The 24,422-nt window shown below is 40.2% G+C and overlaps 3 protein-coding genes and 1 long non-coding RNA gene across 16 annotated transcripts; 2 read left to right on the top strand and 2 right to left on the bottom strand.

Annotated features, from left to right (window-relative positions):
• The first annotated feature begins 1,056 nt into the window (after positions 1-1,056).
• LOC103413923 (flocculation protein FLO11-like) lies at positions 1,057-4,723 on the top strand. The gene is made up of 5 exons (XM_008352355.4): positions 1,057-1,649; positions 1,978-2,083; positions 2,850-2,970; positions 3,112-4,044; positions 4,153-4,723. The coding sequence occupies exons 1-5, from the start codon at positions 1,469-1,471 to the stop codon at positions 4,561-4,563; spliced, it is 1,752 nt and encodes a 583-aa protein (XP_008350577.1). The 5' UTR covers positions 1,057-1,468; the 3' UTR covers positions 4,564-4,723.
• A 2,013-nt stretch (positions 4,724-6,736) lies between these two features.
• Positions 6,737-10,839, top strand: LOC103419413 (probable inactive receptor kinase At5g58300). 3 transcript variants are annotated; one of them, XM_029089734.2, is made up of 3 exons: positions 6,737-7,149; positions 8,404-9,730; positions 9,897-10,839. In XM_029089734.2, the coding sequence occupies exons 2-3, from the start codon at positions 8,476-8,478 to the stop codon at positions 10,550-10,552; spliced, it is 1,911 nt and encodes a 636-aa protein (XP_028945567.1). In that variant the 5' UTR covers positions 6,737-7,149; positions 8,404-8,475; the 3' UTR covers positions 10,553-10,839. The 3 variants fall into 3 exon arrangements, with proteins under 3 accessions (XP_028945567.1, XP_028945568.1, XP_070665975.1); XM_029089735.2 differs by lacking the exon at positions 6,737-7,149 and adding an exon at positions 8,181-8,307; XM_070809874.1 differs by lacking the exon at positions 6,737-7,149 and adding an exon at positions 8,182-8,261.
• Positions 10,840-16,775: 5,936 nt separating this feature from the next.
• Positions 16,776-21,288, bottom strand: LOC103423528 (uncharacterized). 10 transcript variants are annotated; one of them, XM_070809873.1, is made up of 16 exons: positions 20,653-21,253; positions 20,435-20,545; positions 20,257-20,327; positions 20,124-20,168; positions 20,000-20,038; positions 19,748-19,905; positions 19,570-19,649; positions 18,838-18,914; positions 18,635-18,742; positions 18,364-18,453; positions 18,111-18,158; positions 17,972-17,999; positions 17,792-17,884; positions 17,639-17,683; positions 17,488-17,526; positions 16,776-17,369 (listed from the first exon to the last, which is right to left on the bottom strand). In XM_070809873.1, the coding sequence occupies exons 8-14, from the start codon at positions 18,898-18,900 to the stop codon at positions 17,640-17,642; spliced, it is 474 nt and encodes a 157-aa protein (XP_070665974.1). In that variant the 5' UTR covers positions 18,901-18,914; positions 19,570-19,649; positions 19,748-19,905; positions 20,000-20,038; positions 20,124-20,168; positions 20,257-20,327; positions 20,435-20,545; positions 20,653-21,253; the 3' UTR covers positions 16,776-17,369; positions 17,488-17,526; position 17,639. The 10 variants fall into 10 exon arrangements, 7 of the variants coding, with proteins under 7 accessions (XP_070665974.1, XP_070665971.1, XP_070665972.1 ...); XM_070809870.1 differs by having other exon boundaries at positions 16,776-17,526; positions 20,257-20,545; positions 20,653-21,268; XM_070809871.1 differs by lacking the exon at positions 20,000-20,038 and having other exon boundaries at positions 16,776-17,526; positions 19,748-19,823; positions 20,257-20,545; positions 20,653-21,268.
• Positions 21,289-22,600: 1,312 nt separating this feature from the next.
• LOC139190107 (uncharacterized) lies at positions 22,601-23,434 on the bottom strand. Of its 2 annotated transcripts, none has more exons than XR_011574099.1 (3): positions 23,204-23,434; positions 22,942-23,026; positions 22,601-22,775 (listed from the first exon to the last, which is right to left on the bottom strand). It is a non-coding gene; the product is annotated as an uncharacterized lncRNA (long non-coding RNA). The 2 variants fall into 2 exon arrangements; XR_011574098.1 differs by having other exon boundaries at positions 22,619-22,808.
• Positions 23,435-24,422: the final 988 nt, after the last annotated feature.

Genomic DNA, 24,422 nt, shown 5'->3' with positions numbered 1-24,422 from the left:
CGGTACTCTATATGTGATATAAGTGAAAAAAATAATATACCTTTTTTTATGTATTTTGACTTATTTTATGACATGTGAACTATCAGCTTGAATATCGAACACTTAAAAAAAAAAAATTTACTGATCACATAGTGTTAGATGTATTAACTTGAAATATCGTATACAAATACAAGTTAAAATTGTACTATGTTTTAATAATTTTTTTTACGCATGTAAGTGACAGGTCTTAGATTCGCATTTGATAGATAACGAGTGCAAAATTAACTTATTTTCTTACCCTTGATGTAAATATAACATTGTATTAAAAATGTAATTAGCTTAAAATGTGCAGTGAAGTTTTACAAATAACCGTTAATTCACTCGTAACAAACTGCAACTTAATATCAAACTTACTACTAAAAGTAAATTGTAGCAATGGTCTTCAACTTTAATCAAATTAGAGCAATGGTCACTCAACTAAAAATCTATTACCATTGGTCCCTCAACTCATCAAAATGTGTAGTTATGGTTATTTTCATCAATTTTGTCAGAATTTTGTTAAAATGAGTTATGTTGGAAGGACCATTGCTACAATTAGAGTTCCTCAACTGATCAAAATGTGTAGCTATGGTCTTTTTCGTCAACTTCGTCAGAATTATGTCAAAATGAATTATGTTGGCAGGACCATTGCTACAATTGGGGGTTCCTCAACTCATCAAAATGTATAGCTATGATCTTTTTTGTCAATTTCGTCTGAATTTTGTTAAAATGAGTTATGTTAGAATGACTATTGCTACTATTGTGTTAAAGTTGATGAACCATTTCTTTGGTTGGATTAAAGTTGAGGGACCAATGATAATGAATTTTTAGTTGAGAGATCATAGCTGCACGTTTTGATGAGTTGAGAGACTAACGATAATGAATTTTTAGTTGAAGAATTATTACTTCAATTGAATTAAAGTTAACCGAACATTGCTACAATTTACTTTACAACTAAATGTTAAGTAAAAACCAAGTGTTGCTTGATCAACTCATCATGTGTAAGCTATACTCTTGAGTTAAAAGAAAATCAAAACCCAAAAAACAAGACACAAAAAAAAAAACAAAAAAAAACAAAAAAAACAAAAAAACAAAAAAAAAAAAGCAGAAGAAGGAGGAGCTTCCCAATACAATGTTCCAATGACCCCCAAAATAAAATATTCAGGGAAAAGCTCGGATCTTTAACTGAAGTATTGCAATTCCAGTTGCAATTCGACAGATCTGAAAAAGCTCCAGCTTCCTCTCTCTCTCTCTCTATCTAACTTTCTCTCACATACGACGTAAAGGTGAAAAAAATAACAGCAGCTCGATGACTCGTTGTCTCTCTTTGCATCTAACACACTCTCTCTCCGCACCATTAGATCTCACACTCTCTCTCCCTTCCACTGCATACAATTTGCTGAAGAATACGAGAGATATGGTGTGAGAGGCATATAGGAATTGGGGAGCGATGATGAACAGGAATGTGAGGGAATCTCTGGCCGGAGGGAGGAATTTTCCAATGGGGTCGCAGCACCGGCGCGGTCAGAGCTTAAACTTGGCGGCCAAGGACTCCGACGACGGCGGCTTGGATCTCTTCTCGAAGAACCGCCACACTCTCTCCGTAACTTCTTCCGACGAGTCTTCCGACGGTACATTTCTCATGCTAGTTAACCGTTTTCCTCCTGGACAGAAATGTCCGTTTCGCTAAGTAGGCCGTATAATCGGTTACGATGCGGAGGGCAGTTCGGTCATTTTAGTGAATCATACGTGCCTGAACCGACAACGAGCCTATAGGATTTGTCGGGATCTTGTCCCTGAGGATGCAGATTCTCGATTTTCTTAACCGCCCAACGGCGCCGTTGCCGTTGGTAGTTAACCGATCAAACGGCACCGTTTTGAGTGGAAGATTTATTTTTGACAATTGAGTTGAATTTTGGATTAATTTGTTTTAATTGATTTGATTTTTTGCAAAAACAGTTTCGGTGAAATTGGGGAGGCTGTCAGTTGGATCGGCCAAGGTCGGAAGAACTGGCATTGATGATCTGTTGTCATCTACAGATGGCGGAAAACACGATTACGACTGGTAAGTCTAAAATCGTTTAGATTAGATTAGTTTAGAATATCGCTCGAATAACTTTATTCGTTTTCTCGTTGAACCATACTTTTTCTTGCATCCTTTATTATTTCTTTCTGTTTTCTGATTTATATGTCTGTGTACATCTTTTCCACTGCATCATGACCCAAATAATATGTTGTTAGATTTAATTTGAGCTCACATTCTATTATTTTTTCGCGGTGGAGATGTCGGATTCAGAATAATTCCTTGCTTGATTAGTTGGTCAGGACAATGTGCCCATCCCCGTGCACCCATGTTCGAATACCCCTCGCGTAAATTAGGATAGTTTAGGATATTATCTTGTCAGAAAAGGGACATAGTTTACATAAGGAAGATGATACCAAGTCTTGTGAATTCTCAGTGCATCTTGTAATGTCAGCATTTCGAAGTTTACCTGAAACCGTCCACATTATAATCCGGTCTGGTTTTTTGCGGCATATACTTCGAGCCAGAACTCCAAACATTTACCATTCTTTTGTTTTGAGTCTTGGCAAATGGATTGAATGAAATGTCTGTCTGTTTAATTCGACTATATCAGTCAGTTGCCGATTTTAACCAATGGGTTTGGATTAGCCCGATTTTTCGGTGAAGTATGCTTTCTAGGCTCTAATCAACAAGCTTTTGGATAAATAGATGCGAAATAGTTCGATTGAAAGTTTTGTATGATGTCAAATATTGTTGGTTTAAATTGTTATACTCGTATCTGATTTTCATTACATTTTTGTGTTATCAGGCTTCTCACTCCTCCTGAAACTCCGCTTTTTCCTTCATCAGATGGAAGTGAATCTCAACAGACCTTAGCTCCTCCAAGAAAAAGTTTAAGTAGACCCAGTTCTGCAGCTAGGCCTTCAAGGGTATGTCTTTGCCAGCTGACTTCATCCGCGTAAATCGTGAATTTCTGTTAAGAGATTAGATAGCTTCGTCCAGATGAGCAAGAAAACTTTATGCTTAGGAAGTTTACTTCATTGTTTTCTTAATTTGTATTTCTGTTGCAGCTTTCAGTTTCGCAATCCGACAGTAACCATTCGTCCAGACCTGCTAGAAGCAGTTCGGTGACTCGCTCTTCGACCTCTGCCTCAGTATACAACAACTATTCCTCCAACAGATCCTCGAATATCCTTAACACGAGCTCAGCTTCAGTCTCGTCTTACACTAGACCCTCCTCCCCCATTACCCGCTCTCCGTCTACAGCAAGACCTTCCACTCCAACCTCTCGCCCATCGCTGTCACGAACCACAACTCCTTCCAGAACCCGTACAGTTTCGACCACTTCTTCCGTTGAGAAACCTCGACCAGTGCAAAGCTCATCAAGGCCCTCAACTCCGAGTAGTTCCAGGCCACAAATTCCTGCAAACTTGATTTCACATGGTTCACGACCAAACTCTCGTCCATCTACTCCCACTCGCCGGAGTTCGTTGCCTTCCTTGTCTCCAGCATCAAGTCCTTCACCTTCAGCTGGTCGCGGTGTTCTGTCAAATGGGCGCAGTTCAGCACCCTCATCCCGACCAAGCTCCCCTAGTCCACGGGTCCGTCCCCCACCACAGCCAATCGTTCCTCCTGATTTTCCTCTTGACACACCACCAAACCTTAGAACAACATTACCAGACAGGCCAATATCTGCTGGTAGGTCCCGTCCAGGCGCTGCTTCCACAATGAAGGGGAAACCAGAACCCCCAGCTGCCACGATTGTGCCAAGAAGACAGCCATCACCCATTGTCTCAAGGGGAAGACTCACAGAGTCCCCTTCCAGGGGACGTGTACATCCTAATGGACGCCTTCCTGATGTTCATGAGCCTCCTCGAAAGTCTACACATATCCCTGATCTGGGTATGCGGAAGCCTGTGAAGACTTCAACACCACCTGCAGACAGCACTGGATTTGGGAGGTCTATCTCAAAGAAATCCCTCGACATGGCAATCCGACATATGGTATAAATCGCTTTCCTTGGCATCATATGATAACTTGTTCAAATTTATTAGAGAATTTTGGAACAAGTTAACAATAAATTCTAATGCTTGATCTACTATCTGATGTAGGATATAAGAAATGGATCAGCAAATGCTCGTCAGCTTTCTGGCAGCACCCTCTTTCCTCAGAGCATTCGATCATCCACTTCCACTCCCAATGCCCAGTCTGTACGCCCATTGAGCACTCCAGTATCTGCCCACATTAACGGAAGCCACCAAACCAACGGTAACGGATTCACCCCAGAGAATGGACACGTTATTAATAGGCATGTAGAAAACGGGAGTGAAGTAGACAGCGGACGGTACTCTGCAAAACTGAGTGAAGTGGACATCTACGAGAGCTCGCGTTATGATGCCATATTGCTGAAAGAGGACTTGAAGAACACGAACTGGCTGCACAGTGTGGATGATAAACTCGATCAAGGACTGATATTTGATAGTGGATTCGAGCATCTGCCTGAACCTTTCGGGCTCTTATAACAACATGTCTTGAGTGAGTGATGTTAATGTATTTTTCTTCTTGTTTTAAGTTATATGGTTTCTTAATATGGGATGAATCCGCTTTAAAACAGAAGAATGAAGAGCCATTTACTTGCTTTTTGCAGTGAAATCAATGCATTTTATTATTGTTGGTCTTAAATGTATTTGCAGTTAGCTTCCTAAATTGAAAGCCTTTATGGCGCCATGGTTAACCGCCCATGCCGTTACTGGTGCAAAGGGACGGACATACTGTATAATACGGCCTAACTAGGAACTTAAGTGGGCCAAAAAGTGAAGACTCAAATTATGGGTTGACTTAAAAGCCCAAAACTGAAAGCTTTTAGAACTGTGGGTTGGTCTACAGGCTCATCTGGGCCAAAACATGTTTTTGGGTTTTTGTGATTTGGGCCAGTAGAATGGGCTAGTAGGGGTGTATGATTGAAATTGAGCGATTCGAATTTCTTGGTTCGCATGCTCCGGACACATAAATATAGAGTGAATCTTGATCCGAGGGAGAGAGAGCATTCAACAGTCCACGGTAGCAAAGAAAGGAGTGGACCTCTTTTCTTTTTCCAGAATTTTATAAATAAATATGAAAGCAACTATTTGTTTTGCAATTTTCCAAAATATGGAATGCATCACAGATCAGGAAATTAAGAGCACAGCAAATAACTTTTCTTTATCTTATTTATTTCTTGAAAGAAAATTCAAGATTCAAAAAATGCATCATGCATGCTGTTAGAATTAATTTTCTTGATAATGCGATACTTTAAAATTATTCTAATTTATAAGTAAAAAAAATCAAACTTGAATACAAGAAGACGTTACAATTTATTAGTGAGCCGCCTATGTGCGAGTGGGTGAGTCTCAACCGTTTATGCAACGTATTTGGAATTGGAACCGCTCACTCATGCGAGAACAGATGTCCAAAACACATCACTTATGACAAGAAACAAGAACAATAACTACCAATTTATCAGCTAAAAACTTTTCGAAAAGTCGAAAATTAAGCTCGGAGGGTTTTGTGAAAAATTTTGTGGGATTTTTAGTGTCATAATTCATAAACAAACGTAATGAACACACATGGCCTTTGGCAAAAGCCGCTGACCAAATTTCATTGCTTTTAATCAAGATTTTAGTGTGTAATTCACTCTTCTCTCCTTTTAAATCTCACTGCTTAATTAATTTCAAGTCCTTTGCTTTTTCATGACAAATGACAGATATAACTTGGGGCATGTGGAAGTATATTTCAAAAGGGAAGTTAATAAACGCACTCTTTGTAACTTCTTACACACTCATGTTAAATCTTGTCCCTTGTTTCCGCATGATTTATTTAGTTTGATAGCCATAAATTAAAAGGGGTATGTGAGAAACTAAAAGGGTATGTGAATCAATTAGGAGTGTTCATAGTTGTAAAAACACTTGAAAGTGTTAGAGATCTTTCACGAAACACTTGGAATTTATTGATGTCCGGTTTTCACTACGTAGCAAATGTTTATACGCATAAACGATTTTGTTAAAAGTACTTTTAGAAATTAGAAACACGATGTAATGTTTATTAAAAATTCAAAATTATTTATGAAAGATCACTTAGAAGTCCTTGCTTCTTATAAAAAAAACTTCTACAGTTCATAATCAACTTTTTAATTTCTTCTGTCAAACGTAACAAAAAACACGAACGCTTTCAGTTATCAGTAAAACGCTTTAAATCCATTGCCAAGAAGAATTCTTAAACACATCTCTAAACCAACAAATAGAGGGTAAAACATAACTAATACCGAAAAAAAAAAAATGTACATTTTTTTGGTGACTCGAGATCTGCATGCCAAAAAACCAATTAATCCTTTCCCTTCACCAACAATTAGGAGTGTTCATAGTTGTAAAAACACTTGGAAGTGTTAGAGATCTTCCATGAAACACTTGGAATTTATTGATGCCCGGCTTGTACTACGTAGCAAATGTTTTTACGCATAAACGATTTTGTTATAAGTACTTTTATTGGAAAGTAGAAGCACGTCGATATGTTTATTAAAAGTTCAAAGTTATTTATGAAATATCACTTGAAAGTCATTGCATCATAATGAAAAACCCTTCTACAATTCATAATCAACTTTTAAATTTTTTTTGTCAAACGTAATAAATTTAAATCCCTTGCCAAGAAGAATTCTTAAACGCACCTCTAAACCAACGAATAGAGGGTAAAACGGAACTATTTCAAAAAAATAAGAAATGTACGTTTTTTTGGTGACTCGAGATCTGCGTGCCAATGAACCAATTAATCCTTTCCCTTCACGAACAAGCATCATCAACCTGCACCTCTCTCTCTCTCTTTCTCTCTCTCTCTCTCTCTAATGAACGTTAGTCTCTGCGTTGGTGGCGAATCTGGGAACCCATCTTCTTACTTTTAACTCCTTTAATCTTTTAATCCTTTTTTTTGCTGCGTGTTCTTGAAGAAATGCCGTTAAAGCACACCCACCAAAATTACTAAACACACTCACTCAGTCACTCTCTCACTTCTCCAAGCCTCCACATTTCCAGCTGGGTTCGAGCTCCGGCTTCGGATCGACTCGTTTTTCTGCTCCAATGGTCAGTCTTCTCTCCTCGTACTTCGATTTTTCTGGGGTTTTTCTTTAAACTTGTTTAGCTCTTTCTGCTGGCATATTGTTGATTATTGTGATGCCTTTATGTTTTTTGAATTTTTGGAGGATTTAGTGGTAAAATTTGGTGTTTTCTGGTCAAGCTGGGGTTTTGGAATCGAGGGGTTCGTCTAGAATCATAGTTGGGTTCTGGGAAGTTGGTATTGTGGAAAATATAGGACAATTTGAGCTCCATTGACGACGAAATTTAGGCGTTAAATTCATGTATTTTACTCTGTTTCTCTGCTAATCTATGGCTAAGTAGTGACTTTGATGCGTTTATGTTGAACTTCACCGTGAAATTAAGCACTGGCTTCCGGGGGAAATAAATCCGATGTGCATTGTTAATCTGAATAGCCAAGCTTAACTACTATACCTTTATTTTTCTTGAGAAATAAACCAACTTCGTAAATGTTTTGTGGAATTTGTACCAGGCTGAAAAAACAAAGGATTAAAAAGCCGATTTGTCATTAGTCCAAAAAATCTGTGTTAGTGTCCAATGCCATGTGAAGTATGATTGGCATTTCAATTTCTAAGTTCGTTCTAGCAGTGTTGTGTGTGTCTTTCAGTTTCGGCACGGTATCTTTTTGTACGTGTTTCTCACCGAGAACTAGTGGATGAACTTGAACTCCTACATTCAAACAACAACAAAGCCTTTTCCCGCTAAGTGGGGTTGGCTATATGAATCCTAGAACGCTACTGTTCTCGGTTCTGTGTTATGTCTTCTGTTAGATCCAAGTAATCTAAGTCTTTTCTTAGAGTCTCTTCCAAAGTCTTCCTAGGTCTTCCTCTACCCTTTCGGCCCTGAACTTCCAAACTCCTACATTCCATGAAGCAAAAAATATAAAAGGTGTTCTTTCAGCATTTTGTGTGGTGTACTTTAAGCCTTTCGCTTTCTTTTTAGCGAATAAAGATTTATGCTTTCGCTTTTTGTTTTCTATTCTTTTGTTAAATGTCTTGGTGGTAAGTTTGTCTTTTAGATGATGTTGTGGTGAATGCTTTCTTGATGATGCTCTGCCAGTCTTGAACTTAACACATTTTGCACAAATATTCGATGGCATGGTAGGCCAAAAACGTGGCCCTCCCGATGTCAACGTTGTATAAACTAGTTGTGTCTATGCTTGCGCTGATCGAAAGATGTGGAAGTTGATTTCTTTGGGAAATCTTTAAGAGCACTGTTCTGAAACCTTTGTTATTTTTTCAGGGGAAGCAGAAAGATTGCTGAGATTACTCTCATAGTCTGACTTGCTAACGGATTTCTCAACGAGCAATACTGATGAAGCCACATCTATTTTGTGGCACGGTAATTCTCTTCCTTTTCCTTTGCCGAACGATAGCTGACATCGATTCAGACAAGAAAGCCCTTCTCGATTTTATTTCTGCTGTTCCTCATGGCCGAAGAGTTAACTGGGATCCTGCTAATCCAGTCTGCAAGTCTTGGGTTGGCATCACTTGTACCTTGGATGGCACCCGTGTGGTTTCTGTCCGACTTCCAGGTGCTGGACTGTTTGGTCCTATACCAGCAAACACTCTTGGCAAGCTAGATGCCCTCATGATCCTTAGCCTTAGGTCTAACGGCCTCGGTGGGAATCTTCCATCTGATATTTTCTCACTTCCTTCCTTACGCTACATATTCCTTCAAAACAATAATCTTACGGGTAATATTCCCTCTTCTCTGAGTCCCAATCTTATCTTTCTTGATTTGTCGTCCAACTCCATCACCGGTAACATTCCAGCCACAATCCAAAACTTTACGCGTCTCATGGGGCTGAACCTCCAGAACAATTCCCTCACTGGATCTATTCCTGATATCAAAACTCCAAAGCTTATGCGTTTGAATTTGAGCTACAACCAACTTAATGGTTCGATTCCTCCTACCCTCCAAAAATTCCCCACTTCCTCCTTTGAAGGAAACTTGAAGTTATGTGGCTCACCACTAAACCATTGTTCTTCGATCACTCCCTCGCCTTCTCCATCCCCCAATCTTCCACCAACAGCCCCCTTGAAATCAAAAAATGGATCAAAGAGGAAGCTTAGTATAAAGGCTATCATCGCCATTGCAAGTGGTGGTTTTGCAGTGTTGTTTCTCTCAGTTCTGGTGATAGTGCTATGCTGTTTGAAGAAAAAAGACAGCGAAGGCAGTGCTGTAGGGAAAACAAAAGGCGAACAGCCAAAAGAGGACTTTGGAAGTGGGGTGCAAGAGGCAGAGAAGAACAAGCTGGTTTTCTTCGAAGGCTCTTCTTATAACTTTGATCTGGAGGATTTGCTAAAAGCTTCGGCTGAAGTCCTAGGAAAGGGGAGTTATGGGACTACTTATAAGGCCATCTTGGAGGAGGGAACGACAGTGGTGGTGAAAAGGATGAAAGAAGTGGTGGTCGGGAAAAGAGAGTTCGAACAGCAAATGGAGAATGCCGGGAGAATTAGTCAGCACTCAAACGTTGTTCCTCTTCGAGCTTTTTACTACTCCAAAGATGAGAAACTCCTGGTTTATGACTACATTCCAGCTGGTAGCTTCTCAGCATTATTGCACGGTATGCCCCTTTTTCATCGTGCTTTTTGATGGTAGACTACAAAGTTTCGTTCACGGGCAAAGTATTGCTCTAATTGTGCTCAAAGCTGTAACAACAATATGCTTCGCAAGGTCAACGTATGAATTTTCCCTCAGAAATGAACCCCTTCGCTTCTCGTGTTTTACAGGAAACAGGGAAAGCGGACAGCATCCACCAGACTGGGAAACCAGATTAAGGATCTCTCTTGGATGTGCCAAGGGCCTTGCCCACATCCATTCTGCCAGTGAAGGGAAATTCATCCATGGCAACGTCAAATCCTCCAATGTCCTCCTCATGCAGGACCTCACTGGCAGCATCTCAGACTTCGGCCTAGCTCCTCTCATGAACTTTACAGCTATCCCTTCCAGAAGCGTGGGCTACCGAGCTCCCGAGGTTATTGAGACCAAGAAGTCGTTTCAAAAATCCGATGTTTATAGTTTTGGTGTTATGCTCCTTGAGATGCTGACTGGCAAAGCACCAGTACAATCACCTGGACGCGACGACATTGTTGATCTTCCAAGATGGGTCCAGTCTGTTGTTCGAGAGGAATGGACAGCCGAGGTGTTTGACGTGGAGCTAATGAGGTATGAAAATATCGAAGAGGAGTTGGTACAAATGCTTCAAATAGCAATGACTTGCGTGGCAACGGTGCCAGACATGAGACCTACCATGGAGGAAGTTGTTAGGATGATCGAGGAAATCCGGCCACCGGATTCTGAGAACCGACCATCGTCAGAAGACAAGTCCAAGGACTCGAGTGTCCAGACCCCACAAGGGCCAGCCTCGCCGTACCAGCCGGAATGAGCAAAGCTATACATGAATCCTTCTCCAACCGTTGTATATCAGCATTTGTATGTTTGTTTGCGGTGTTCCATTGTAAAAGCTTAGCCTTTTTTTAACCAAGTTTTTCCAAACAAATGTGGCTCCGACCGATTAAGTGGTTATTTATCAATTGTAAACGTGATTTATTTGTACTGAAAAATTGTTCCGTCAGGAAGATGAGTCGTATAAACTGTTGGCGTGAGTCGACCATTTAGTTTAGAAATGTAATCCTATAATTTATTTTCCTTGTATAATTGAGATTCTTATTTCCTGTTACGTAGGATATTGTACAATTATATATTTACCTCCTAGAGAGAAGAATAAACATACAATTCAAACCGTAAACACTTTTATCTTGGCATTAGAGCGGGTTTCGGCCTGTCTCTTCCTCTATACCCTAAGTTCACCCATCACCGGCTTGAGATTTAATCGTTGGCTGCCTAACAGCCATCTGCACCCAGCAACCATATTCAAGCCCAAAGGTTTCGAAGCAAGAAACCTTTCCGTCTTAATCCAGAAACCAACCACTAAATTCCTAGGTTTCGAAGCAAGAAACCTTCACGTGTAATCTCAATTCAGGAAAAAAAAATTTAAACATAGCCGCTTCCATGGCTGCGCAACAAGTTTCTTTTCCCATTGGGGGATTACCTATCCCCATCAAGCCTTGCAAATCTTCATGCCAGCGAGATGGGCTGGTTGGGCTTAAAGCCCAAGGTGAAATAGGCCGACAAACAAACAGCGCATGCACATGCGATGGGCCATGCGCTGATGTAAGCAGCTACAACATTCATGTGGGCTTGCCGAGCCCAGCAGCAGACAACTTGGAAAACAGTTTGGACCCAGACAGTATGGGCCAGCAGCTTTCATTATTGAATTTGATTTCGTCCCAAGAACAATCCGATGATCCAAATAAAATTGGCACTGCATTCACAGCATCCGCTGACCGAGATTCTGGCTGGATAATTGACTCTGGGGCTACAGACCATATGATATATGATGAATCCTTGTTTCACTACTTAACTGTGCCACCCAAGGAGAATGTTATCACAGCAAACGGTGAAATTGCTCCAGTTACAAGAGCGGGTTCCATCGCACCTACTCCCTCTCTATCTCTGCATAACACTTTTCTTGTTCCTTCATTGTCGAATCATTTACTTTCTGTTGGTTAAGTTACGGAACAATTAGATTGTGTTGTATTCATGTTTCCCACTTTTTGCCTACTATAGGATATCCAGACACGGGCGATCATTGGACGTGATACTAAGAAGAAACAGTTATATTATGTGGATGATGTGGTACCGAGCTGAGTCAACCCAGTGCGCGGTGGTCACAACAACAAGGTTAAGAGAATCTGGTTATGGCATCGTCGACTAGGACATGTATCTTTTGGTTATTTAAGAAAATTACTTCCGTCTTTATTTAATGGCGTTTCAGACTCTGATAGTGTCAGGATTGCATTCTTGCAAAAAGTCATCGTACTTCTTACCACTTGAGTCTCAATAAAAAATCAATGCCCTTTGAGTTAATTCACTCCGATGTATGGGTCCCTCACCAATAACGAAGCGCCATGATATTCGGTGGTTTGTTACCTTTGTAGATGATTGCACCAGAATGACTTGGCTTTATACCATGAAATAGAATAGTGACGTTGGGAAATTTTTCCCACAGTTTTATTAGATGATTGGAAATCAATTTTCTCTTCCTATCAAAGTCATGCGATCCGATAATGATGGAGAATACCTTAATTATAAACAATCACAATTTTTCGTAGAGCATGACATACTTCACGAGACTATTTGTCCTCAAACTCCTCAACAAAATGGTGTGGCAGAACATACGAACAGACATATCTTGAAAACTACATGGGCTCTTCTAATTGGGCCTCATGCTCCTCATGCCTATAGGGCGGATGCAGTTACGTATTCCGTTTATCTTCTTTATCGAATGCCCTATCGAGTTCACAACTTCCGAACTCCCATGGAAGTCTTGACGAATTATGTCACTCTACCATCTTCTCTTCAATTTATCACCTCGCATATTTGGATGTGTGGCTTATGTGCATCTTCACAAGAATCAAAAGAGTAAACTGGATCTGTGTGATGTTCGTTGTGTATTTATGGGATTTAATAGCCAACAAAAAGGATATCGATGTTATCATCCACCTACTAAGCATTTCTATGTCACCATGGATGTCACGTTTTTCGAAACCAAGATGTTTTTCATCTCTGATCAAACTTATGGTACTCTTCAGGGGAAGTTGAATAGTAAAAATGAAGACTACAATTAGTTTGATGTTCCACTTGAAGACTACAGTTGGCATGGTCCCAGTAGTACAGGCGAGACCGAGACTGAAGACTCAGGTGTTATGAGCAACCCCCCTGATCGTGCTTCACCAGAGGGTCACGACATAGCAGTTTAGAGCCTGGTAGTGGCCAACGACACAACAAGCCAAAGCCCAGTGGATCTTGACCGTGAAACCCCTAACCGAGAAATAGCTCATGTAGCGTCAAATAATAGGCTTACACCATTTATGGATTCAGTAGAAGGTAATGGGTCCACGAGTGATACTGAAACTATGCAAACAAAAAGCAACCCTCATTTTCCTCCACTAGTACACGCTCATGTCCCTGTGGATATCCACGAGGTACGTTCTCATACTCCATATATTATTAATTCATATATTTTACCTCCTAGGCAAAACAGGGGAAACCACCTCACAGGTTTTCTTCGGAAGGAAAAGTGAGATATGCAATTGCACAGTATGTGTCTACTCATCAATTATCACCCAAGTACCAAGCCATGGTGAATCAAATGGCTGGGATTAAAATTCCAACAAAAGTGGAAGAAGCTTTCCGAGATCCCCATTGGGTAGAAGCCATGGGAGTAGAAATGGAAGCCTTACAAAGAAACAGAACGTGGAATGTAGTGTCACTACCACAAGGGAAGAGACCAGTGGGATGTAAATGGGTGTTCACCATAAAGCACAAGGCGGATGGATCCATTGACAGATACAAGGCAAGATTGGTAGCTAAAAGGTACACACAGATATTTGGAGTTGACTACCAAGAAACGTTTGCTCCGGTCGCAAAAATGAATATTATTCGTGTCCTTTTATCTTTAGCAGCTAACCTGGACTGGCCTTTGAAACAGTTCGATGTGAAAAATACTTTCTTACATGGAGATCTGGAAGAAGATGTATAGTATACATGAATCTTCCACCAGGATATGAAACACCGAATGAAGCAGGAAAAATATGTAAACTCCGAAAGGCTCTCTATAGACTCAAACAATTACCTAAAGCATGGTTTGGAAGGTTCACTGAAGCAATGAAAAAGTACGGCTATAGACAGGGAAATGCGGACACACCCTGTTCATCAAACGCATGGAAGGTAAAGTTACTTTGTTGATTATCTATGTGGATGATATGGTAGTTACTGGTGATGACACAAAAGAGATAAAAAGGCTGCAGGGGTATCTTTCATCAGAATTTGAGATGAAGGATCTAGGAGGCTTGAAATACTTCTTGGGCATTGAAGTTGCTCGTTCTTGTGATGGTATTTACTTGTCTCAGCAAAAGTATGTTCTTGATCTTCTCTCTGAAACTGGAATGTTGGCTTGTAAACCAGTTGAAACTCCCATTGTGCAGAATCATCACATGGCGATATACTAGGATCAAGTTCCTACCAACAAAGAAAGATATAAAAGATTGGTAGGATGGTTGATTTACCTATCACTTACACGTCTGGATATTGCGTATGCAGTTAGTGTTGTAAGTCAGTTCATGCATGCTTCTAATGAGGATCACATGGCAGCAGTGATGCGTATATTGAGTTATCTGAAAGGTGCACCAGGTAGAGGACTGATCTTCAGGAAGCATAGACATATGGAGGTAAATGGGTATACTGATGCTCATTAGGCGGGAAACGTTACCAATCGTCGCTCCACATCAAGCTACTTCACATTCGTAGCAGGAAATCTGGTAACTTGGAGAAGTAAGGAGCAAAATGTAGTGGCTAAATCCACGATCGAGGCAGAGTATAGAGGGATGGCACTTGGAATTTGTGAATTGTTATGGCTCAGGATTCTTCTCACTGAGATTGGGTTCAAGCCTCAGGGAGCTATGTTATTATACTGTGACATTCAAGCTGCTAGAGAAATAGCCAATAATCCCGTTCAACATGATCGTACAAAGCATGTGGAGGTAGATAGACACTTCATCAAAGAGAAGTTAGATGTCAAATTGATTGATATTCCATATGTGAGGTCGGAAGAACAATTAGCAGATGTGTTAACCCATGCGGTTTCAGCAAGGGTGTTTCAAGACTCACTTGACAAGTTGGGCTTAGGAGATATCTATGCACCAACTTGAAGGGGAGTGTTGGCGTTAGTCAACCATTTATTTTAGGAATGTAATCCTATAATTTATTTTACTTGTATAATTGAGATTCTTATTTCCTGTTATGTGGGATATTGTACAACTATATATTTACCTTCTAGAGAGAAGAATAAACATACAATTCAAACCCTAAACACTTTTATCTTAAATCTGCTGCGAAAAACAGGGTAAACATTCATAAAAATGAGTGGGGGCATCTGCCCCCCTAGGCCTACACTAGCTCCGTCTAGGGATGGGCAAAATATCCATGGGTATGGGTAACCGCAGTTACCCGCCCATTTAAAGTTGATGGTTATGGGTATGGGTAACCGTTTAAACAAATAAACGGTTATGGGTATAACCGTTTATCCATGAAATTTAAATGGATGGTTATGGGTATTATCCGCGGTTATAACGGGTATTCATCGGTTATGGGTAATATTCATGGTTATAATGGATATCCATTTACCCATTTAATTTAATATATGTAAATTAAAAACCCTCAGAGTTACAACAAAAATGATCAAATAGCAGAAAAAAGAAAGGGGAAGAAATCGAGGAAGGCGGGCCGTTTCGAATTAGAAATTTTACGGAAGCGAAGGTGTTGGACGGAATCAGGAGGAGAAATACTTACCATTGTGGAAGACGACTTTGTGTTGTGTTGTGCTCCTCCTGCTCGGGATGTATTTATATCTGCTCAAGGGGTTGCAGTGTCGGTTTGTACACTTGATTATTCTTAAGCATGATGGGGTTGTACTTTGTCATTAAAATGATTTTTTTTAATAGGCCACTAGTGGCAAACTACAGTTATCTATCATTTCCGGGTCCAAAGAAGCTATGGAGAATTTCATCATGTTCATGGTCACAGTCAAATAGACTCACCAGCTTGGAGTATCGAACCTGAGACCTCCCACATCTTTTGTTTATTGGGGAACTGCAGTCCGTGCTCTTACCACTGGGCCACTTGGTCTTCCTAGCTGGCTTACCACCAATTGTCCTCCTTTTTGAAAAAGAAATAAATAAAAATCCAAATTTTGATAACGGTTGCATCGGTGCTTTACACATTAAAATTGATGATCATTATAATTTTGATTAAAGGTTGGTTTGAGGCAAACATTTGGTTGGTGTTTTAAAGTCGTTGATAATGTGTATCAAAAAAAAAAAACATATCTAGAAAGGCTTTATGGACATACCTGATCAGAATGTCAAGCCACGGTTTAAGTTGCTCTTATTTACTAGGTATAGTCTCGGTAGTAAAATGAAATCGCTAGTGCAAGTGCGGTGACTGATGTTGGCAAAAATCAGACGGACGAAAAAAAAGGATAAATGGGTAAAAAAAGAATAAACGGGCGAAAAAATGGGTAAACGGGTAAATGGTTATGGTTATGGTTAAATGGGTAAATGGTTATGGGTAAATGGGTACACGGTTATGGGTATGGATAACCGTTTATAAACGGTTATGGTTATGGGTATAACCATTTATGTAATTACCCAACGGGTAAACGGTTATGCGGGTATGAACATAAATGGTTATGGGTAAAATAACTGCGGTTACCCGCCCGCATAACCATTGCCCATCCCTAGCTCCGTCCTTGCTGGCGACTCGAGAGACACCTCTAGTTTCCTCTAGATTCCCGACTTCATTCTCATCAACCGGAATTTGCACAATTTCACTAATTTCACCGGATTCTGGAAGCAAAACATGTTCAGAATCAAGTTACCATTACTATGCATTTCCTGTTTGACTGGAACAACCTCTGGCGAATCAAGTTGAAGCGCGTTCAACTGTTGGGGCTCCGTCGGTCAAGTTCACCATACAACTCAATCACCTAGGGTATATCAAATTCTTAATAGTAATAACACGACGGTACATGTTACTCCTATAGAAACTACGGGAGGGAAGCAGCCATTCACCTTCCTCCCAACAAGCTCTCTGCATTTCCACAGACTAATTCTCAACCAATGAACCTGCTTGCTTCAATGGAGCTAGGATCGTTGATTGAGTCTTGCGCAGAGGATGCTTCAAGCTGCAACGACTTGGTTGGAACAATTTTTGAACAGGGTTTTGGCGGGTTTCGATTATCACATACTTGTGCTCTTGGTTTCTTTAAGGATTGCAGCAAAATTAAGAAAGAGATGGTGTTCATGAATTTACTTGAGTGACCTAATATTTGAAAAGAGAGACTGCTTCGCTTCGGTGCATCACACTCAAATGCAGTTACCTCTTTTTTCCCTCAGGCAATACATCACTTCTCTGTACTTTCTTTTTCTGGACTTCTTATTTTCCCTGTGTTCCGTCACACGTGCATGCTCCCTGCCATGAACAATGTAGCCTTCAACCACAGTCCTCGCCATCTCCAACCCGTCATCTCGCCCCAATATACCAACAACATCAGCTCGCCCCAACAGAAGAACAGTGTGACCCTATTATTCATTTACAAAAATAATGAAATGATCAGCAATTCACAATTCTCAGTTCGCCGTTGGGAAAAAGAGTAAACCCAACCCCCTAACAACCCAAATCACAGCTGACAACGCTTACAACGTGACAAACAGTCGTGTCTGTCAAGTCAGAAACATCCTACATCAAAATTATATTGTCAAAGATTAGAGTAACAGCAAGCTGAAAGAGTGTATGTATGTACAAACTTATACATATTTTGCATTAGCATTTATTCTTCTGTTTTATTCACCTTATAAGCGGCCATAAATATCACCAACCGTTGTGTGTACTCGTCCTGCAAACAGTAGATAAAAGCTCAGCATATTAACCACCAGACACTAATCAACTGTAAACCTTATTTCCAAAATCAAACCAAACTAAGGAGAGTTTATAATATACCAACCTCCTTGATCCCAAACCTTGAGCTCAGACCACCTTCTTGATGCCCAATCCTCATGAAGATATGTTGCCTGCGACCGTTCATAATTTCTATAGCCTGAAACCAAAATGTTGTGAGCCCAACAGGAAGTAGCTCACATTAACAGTCAGCTCAGTTCCCACAAAGAAATGACAAGTAGCTCACATTTACACTGCATCTTCTCGGCTATTTCCTGAATCCAAATTATATTGCAAAATATTAGAGAAAAAGCTAGCAGAACGAATTAATAGAACAGGTAGCATAATTTAAAGCCATATATAATTTGCGAGTGGGAAGCATGCACCTTCATGCTGGGGCCCTTCAGCCATTCCTGCCATTTCAAACTTGCCTCCTGCACAAAGTATGTTAGATTAAAACCCACTAAAAAATTAATCTTATAATATCCAAATTAAGGCTCAAAGTCCTCATTGAAAAGCTTTAATTGCCAAATTACAATGCTAATATTGAAAGGCCTGCATCAAAGCTCTCAGTAGCTTAAAAAATTGATTACGGAAGTTTAATAAGATATTACATTGCCATAAATTATATCTACCCACCTCTTCACAACCAAATTTCATGCAAAGACCACCTTTATTCCAAAGCCTAAGGTTAACATGTTGCTGACTTCCATCAATTATCTGTAATATCTGAAATCAAAATGTCACAAACTAAAAAAAATCAGAAAACAGATATAAAATGGTTAAAAACGAATTTTCAAAACTAAAATATCATCTTTTGTTTAAAATCAAAAAGATAAATTGAAATCAGGGTTTACATAAAGCTTGTAAACATGTTCGAATCATCTCAAGAATGAATACAAAATCCTACCACTTCCTGGTCCGCAGTGCTCTTGGCCATGAGTTCAAGAATTTGAGAAGCCTTGTCAATAATACGTTGGTCCCCACCGATTACTGAAACCGTCGTGGATTTGTTGTCCTGACGATAATATGACAGAAAAACCATTTATTGATCAAAAGCAGGTTCCAGAAAGATTAATGATTTGCACTCATATTTCATCGTGACATATATACCACGTCTACTGTCCAGGTTATTCCTTGCTCTTCCAAAGACGATTCCAACTGCGGCCTGTACATATCTAGGCTATTTGCTGCCCAGAAAAAACAACAACAAAGGCTTATAACTGGGTAAGTATCTGTTGTTTCAAATAATTGGAGTTGCATCAAGTAAAAAAAACTAACGCATGCAATAAGTCCTTGCGGAAAATTAAACAAAAGCAACACAAAGAATTGCAGAGCGAGTATCTTGCCGAGTCAAAAGAATCGTTACAGCTGCATTAAAGCACAAAAAAATTGTAATTTTTTTTTCTTACGTTGTAATCCCCAGTAAAACAGCAGGGCATGCCAAAAGTTATAATTCCAAGATGAGGCTTACGAGGAAATGGATTGCAACACAAACACTGATTCACAAAATAGAAACACTTGGCTCTAAGATAGTTTACTTGTAAAATTGGACAAGGCACTTGCAGTCAGTAACTAGAGGTATCTGACAAACCAATATGTAAAGAAGAAAGTTTTTATACGCAGAAAAATGGTTTTGTGTATCATAACTGCGACCCAGCCAGAACACTTAAAAAGGTCGTACCCAGTGCACAAGGCTCCCGCTTCACGGTTAAAAATATCATGTCCACAACTAAAGACTACTTTGGCTTGAGTACGATCTCAGAATCACGCCTAAAATTTGAAAAAGGAAAAAAAAGAAGTAATAATTCATCTTTCCTACATCAGAAAGAAAGAGAAAGGTACCAATATCCTCAGAGATAGGAAGGGACTTAGACCAGGAGATGTCCTACCACTTGTCGGGGTTGTCAAATTTGTTGTTCCATCTGTTATTTGAGTTAAGAAGATTTCAGTTGATGCTACTTACAGTTAAAAGGGAAAGAAAAGGTGATTCTGGTATAGAAAGGGAAGAACAACGGCTTACAGTTTAGTAAGGAAAGGCCCAAACTTATCATTTAAACCGGGTTCAAGGTGCTTAATGATGTAGGCAGGATGGTAACCTGAGTTCAAGCAGAGTGACATAAGTTCATCGACTGCCTTTAAAGGCTGAATATAATCCCCCACGGCAGTGAAAGAGCATTCCTGCGCACTCTCAGATAGACGTGTTAGAAAATGACTAGAAAGGAGAAAGAAGCTAGCAGCTAAACAACATAAAGAAAAAAAAGTGGGGACTTACTGTAACATAAATGGTACAGCGAGACAGCTCGTAAATGTGCTGCAAATATCAGTAGAGTTATAGATACTTTGCATTAAGGATTGTCTAAATTAATCTCGAAAACAGTAAAGCTACAGAGATGTACCTTTTGAGAGGCCACGAGAAGTTGGCGCCGCTTCTCAAATTCCTCCTGTAGAAAGTATAGATATTGGGGATATGTGGTTACCAAAATAGTGATCAGTGAGAGAAAAATGAAAGGAAACTTGCCAAATACTCACATTGTTCACCAAGGAGCCATAAGAGGATCCAAACCCAATCTGGTAATGGATATGTAACCTAAGGCCAGTCACTATTTCGATTGCCCGAAATCAGAACCATGGGTTGACGTATCAGAAAACTATTGAAACAAAAGGCTCGCGGGCTAACAAGTCAGATGAGAAATGGTAATTGAAGTACCAAAGAAGGTGGCAGATTTGTTTTTGTCAAAAGTTAAACAAAATGCGATGCAGAAAATGGGAACTTAGTATGATCATCCCCAATTGCGACGGCTGTTACGCAACTCTTGTCCTGAACGAATAGAATTTGAAATGCAACAAGTTCGTATCAGAAACATGAAAAATATGCATATAATTTATGACACTTGAGCAGAGAGAAAGCGAAAGAGAGCAACTGACCAGATCCATTTTGGCCTGAAAGCCAAAGCGCTCAAAAGCCAATTGAACCCTCGGCCAAGCAGCTTGCAACCATTCCACTGTACAAAACAATGGAGATACAGAATAATACTAATCTTTTTCAAAATAAAAAAATAAATATTAATTACCGTTAGTTTCTGGTGAGAATTTTTCAGTGAATGGGCCTCGTTCGCTTGGAACTAGTGGTTCATGTAGTGGATGATCATGTTCGCCCGTGCCCATGTCAGCATCTGAGCACTCGCTCGTGTCATCTTCGCTTGGATCATCGGCGTTCCAGGCTTCGTCCAAAACTGCCGGTGTTGTTGTTTCGTTCTCCGGGAACGGGAGCAGAATGGCCGCCAGGATGTGGTCCTCGGTCACCTTGTGGTGAGCGGGCTCGGTCCGGGAAGCCCTTAAATAGGACCGGATAGCCTCCATATGGAACCGGACACCCTCTGCATGGGACCGGAGAGCATTACGGCGCCACTGATTGTCTGCCATGGCCGGAGATTTCAGATTTGAATCAATGCCACGCCCTTTACCTCTCGATTGTACTTTTGTTCAGCTTCGAAACCCTACACCCCAGGATTCGATTGAGATTGAGAGGGATGACTCAATGACGGTTTGTTTTCTGCCAACGAAGGCCCATCCAAAAGGAGGTGGACTGTCTGCCCTCCCATTTTCATACTCTTCCAATCCACTCCACGTGGTATCAGTTAAATTACGTCAACATTTTATATTCTTATTATTTTTATAAAATAATCAATGTAAAATATTAACATGACTTAACTGTGATCACACAAACAGAAAGGAATAGAAAGATGATAGAAATGGAAGAGCAGACAATCCACCTCTCTTACAAAACTACTCACATCCCCTCGGGATCAATACTGTGGGATCCTCCCGATGAATTGATCTCATTCGTTGATGCATATCCAACGATCGGATTAGCTGCAAGTCTCTCTGTCCCTTTCCGCATATCTCATTGTTGGTTAGATTTCCTGGATTTGGTGAAATTTCTTATTTTCTTTTTGCAAATTTTGTAGCAATTCTAGAGATTTGAGGGTTCAATTTTGGATTTCAATGCCTCAATTTCCTTGAGGCATTAGGTGTAATTCTAGGTTTTCAATATCATGATTCTTAGTCTGATTATCACCAAACGCTTCACTAATTCAGTCCAGTCCATAAAACTAGTCTAAATTGAGATGCCCGCTGCAGCAAACACATAAACTATCTATCACTTCAGAGTTTAAAGTTAATTCTCGGGCTAATGAGGTATCAAAATATCGAAGAAGAGTTGGCACAAATGCTTCGAATAGCAAATGACTTGCGTGGCAAGGGTGCCGGATAGGAGACATACCATGGAAGAAGTTGTTAGGAATAGGATGATCGAGGAAAAGCAAATTCTATTGCCAAAAACGTACAAACCTGCTGCCAAAAACACACAGCTTACAAGTATTTCTTCAACACAAGTTACACTTTTTGATACTTTAACAATGTAAATGGCCAAAATAAACGCCCGGCTTTAATCTCCAGAAGAATAGTATTTCTTACTTCCACAAAAATCTGAGGAAATCATGCCCCTGCTCATGGCGAGGTAGAAAACTAATAACCAGACCAAGTCAGCACTGCAAACATCTCTAGCAATATATGACATTAACCAAAAAGGAGCACCAATCGGCGGATTTTCTATGAGTTGCACACCAGCATTTTTGTCATTCTCGAGAGACACCTCCAGATTCCCGACTTCATTCTCATCCAACGGTATTTGAACTATTTCACTAATCTCATCAGAGACACGGCATCAATGACACTGGCACTTTCAGGATGCACAACGGTTGTATTCGATTCTGTTGTTGAAGCGAGTTCAACTGTGAGGCTCCGTCGGTCAAGTGCACCATACAACTCATTCACCAAAGATAGAGTAAAAGATATGTCAGACAACTAGTCAGCCCATCAAAATCTTATGGTAGTATATAAAACCTAATCACATGTGTCTCAATGTATAACACGACTGCACACATTACTCCTATAGAAACTACGGGAGGGAATCAGCTTTTCAACTTTTCAACAAGCTCTGCATTTTCTGCAACTAATTTCTCAACCAGTGAATATGCTGCTTCAACCTGAGAGTTCAATTCCTCACATTTCAGAGCATGCTACATTAACACAAAGTCAGATACATTTTTCGTCATTTGACAAGTAATATGTCAAGAAAGCAATAATAGAAAAAGAGACCGTTGTCAGATTTTTTATATTTCAAAAATTTCTCAGCAAAACTGATAGATTTACCAAAAGATTCCTATGATGCAGCTTAATCACCTCCTTCTGAAGCCAATTTTTTGATGCAATTTTTCTCAGATTCAGCTATTAACCTCTACAAATAAAAATTAATTCAAAACAAAACAAAATGAAAAATCCTCTAAAATCACAACATAAATTCACAAACGCAATGCACAATTAGCTGGTGATTGATCCAATTCAAATTCGAAAGTTTTAGAGAAAAACAACAATCACTAATCCTAAATGGTAAATTAAGGAAATTGAAGCTTACACATTCCGTGTCATTGCTCTCGTGCCTAATCACATTCACATCTCCGTCTCGCACGACATCGGAACGAACTTCGCGACAGCGGCCAGAGAAACTTGCCGATCGCCGGTGGCCTGGTTGTCCTCCTTGTTTTTCTTTTCTTCTCCTTATCGCCCTCCATATACGAATCGGAAGTTCAGAGTCTCTCCCGAATTCCAGAGTCTCCGGACCATGACCTGGTAGCACCAGAACATTTCCTTCGTAAAATGACTCAACTCTGCGGGATCACACAATCCGTTTCCACGTGAGATGATCTCAGGCGTTCATATTTGATCAACATCTGATCAATAGCGTTAAAAAGTAGGGCATTTCACTCTCTTACTCATATAGTCATATAGATGAACAGCACTGCCACATCAGTGCACTGCCACATAAGTGTAGCCATGTCAGCAGAATCTGTTAGGGTTGTTAAATGTTGAGAGTTAGTTAGCACTGTAGCCGACTAACTTGAGATATAAAAATGACAAATTGTAATTCATTTGTGTGTGAAATACAAGATCAGATTCTCTATCTCTCTAAGTTTTCATCTCTCTCCTTTCTTACATTTCTGTAGTCTTAGCTTTTCATTTCGATTCTCTAGTTTTGTTAGGGAAAAAGAGAAGAAAAGAAACAGAAAAGAAAAAAGAAAATCCCTAGTCGCCGCCTCCCAAGTGGATCCCGAAGACTGTCCTTTTTATATCTCAAGTTAGTCGGCTACAGTGCTAACTAACTCTCAACAGATATAAAAAAGGCAATTCACCATGGAACCCCTTTCTCTCTCCCCGAGATTTGATGTAACAACTCCATGAGGCTTTTCATGGCTCCCGACTCCAGAAGGCACATGAGGTGTCGGTCTCTGCACGAAGGTCAAAAGATGCTCTACGATATATTCTCGATCCTGTGCTCCCTTCCCAGACATATCCCCAAGAAGTGATACAAGCTGCCCAAGAAGCTGTTAGGGAGGCCAGCAGATCTCGATCCCTGGCGGAGCAGGTGGAGGCCGCTGCACAAAGTTCAGAAAATGCGATCCAACGCATTCTCAATCCTCATCAGCCTCATCCGAGTTCCATTCCGCCTCTTTTAACCAGTCCCACTTCGCCACCGTCTGGTAGCTCTCCGACTTTGGGCCAGTCTTCGGAGAGTGAATTGCGTTTGCAACTACAGATTTTGGAAATGCAGGAAGTTTCGGGCATGCAGCCTTCAG

This window comes from Malus domestica, chromosome 12 (assembly GCF_042453785.1).
Source record: "Malus domestica chromosome 12, GDT2T_hap1".
In the NCBI taxonomy this organism is placed as follows: domain Eukaryota; kingdom Viridiplantae; phylum Streptophyta; class Magnoliopsida; order Rosales; family Rosaceae; genus Malus; species Malus domestica.
Note: the sequence above shows the minus strand (reverse complement) of the source record. Positions and strands in the feature narration are given on the sequence as shown.

Excerpts from the sequence above, each read along its gene's own strand:
- LOC103413923 (XM_008352355.4), top strand. The coding sequence starts at position 1,469 with ATGATGAACAGGAATGTGAGGGAATCTCTGGCCGGAGGGAGGAATTTT. Across the intron at positions 1,650-1,977 it reads TTCCGACGAGTCTTCCGACG|TTTCGGTGAAATTGGGGAGG; the intron begins GTACATTTCTCA and ends TTGCAAAAACAG. Across the intron at positions 2,084-2,849 it reads GGAAAACACGATTACGACTG|GCTTCTCACTCCTCCTGAAA; the intron begins GTAAGTCTAAAA and ends TTGTGTTATCAG.
- LOC103419413 (XM_029089734.2), top strand. The coding sequence starts at position 8,476 with ATGAAGCCACATCTATTTTGTGGCACGGTAATTCTCTTCCTTTTCCTT. Across the intron at positions 9,731-9,896 it reads CTTCTCAGCATTATTGCACG|GAAACAGGGAAAGCGGACAG; the intron begins GTATGCCCCTTT and ends CGTGTTTTACAG.
- LOC103423528 (XM_070809866.1), bottom strand. The coding sequence starts at position 18,987 with ATGCAACTCCAATTATTTGAAACAACAGATACTTACCCAGTTATAAGC. Across the intron at positions 18,159-18,363 it reads TGAAATTTGGTTGTGAAGAG|GAGGCAAGTTTGAAATGGCA; the intron begins GTGGGTAGATAT and ends TACTTTGTGCAG. Across the intron at positions 18,000-18,110 it reads TGAAGGGCCCCAGCATGAAG|GAAATAGCCGAGAAGATGCA; the intron begins GTGCATGCTTCC and ends ATTTGGATTCAG.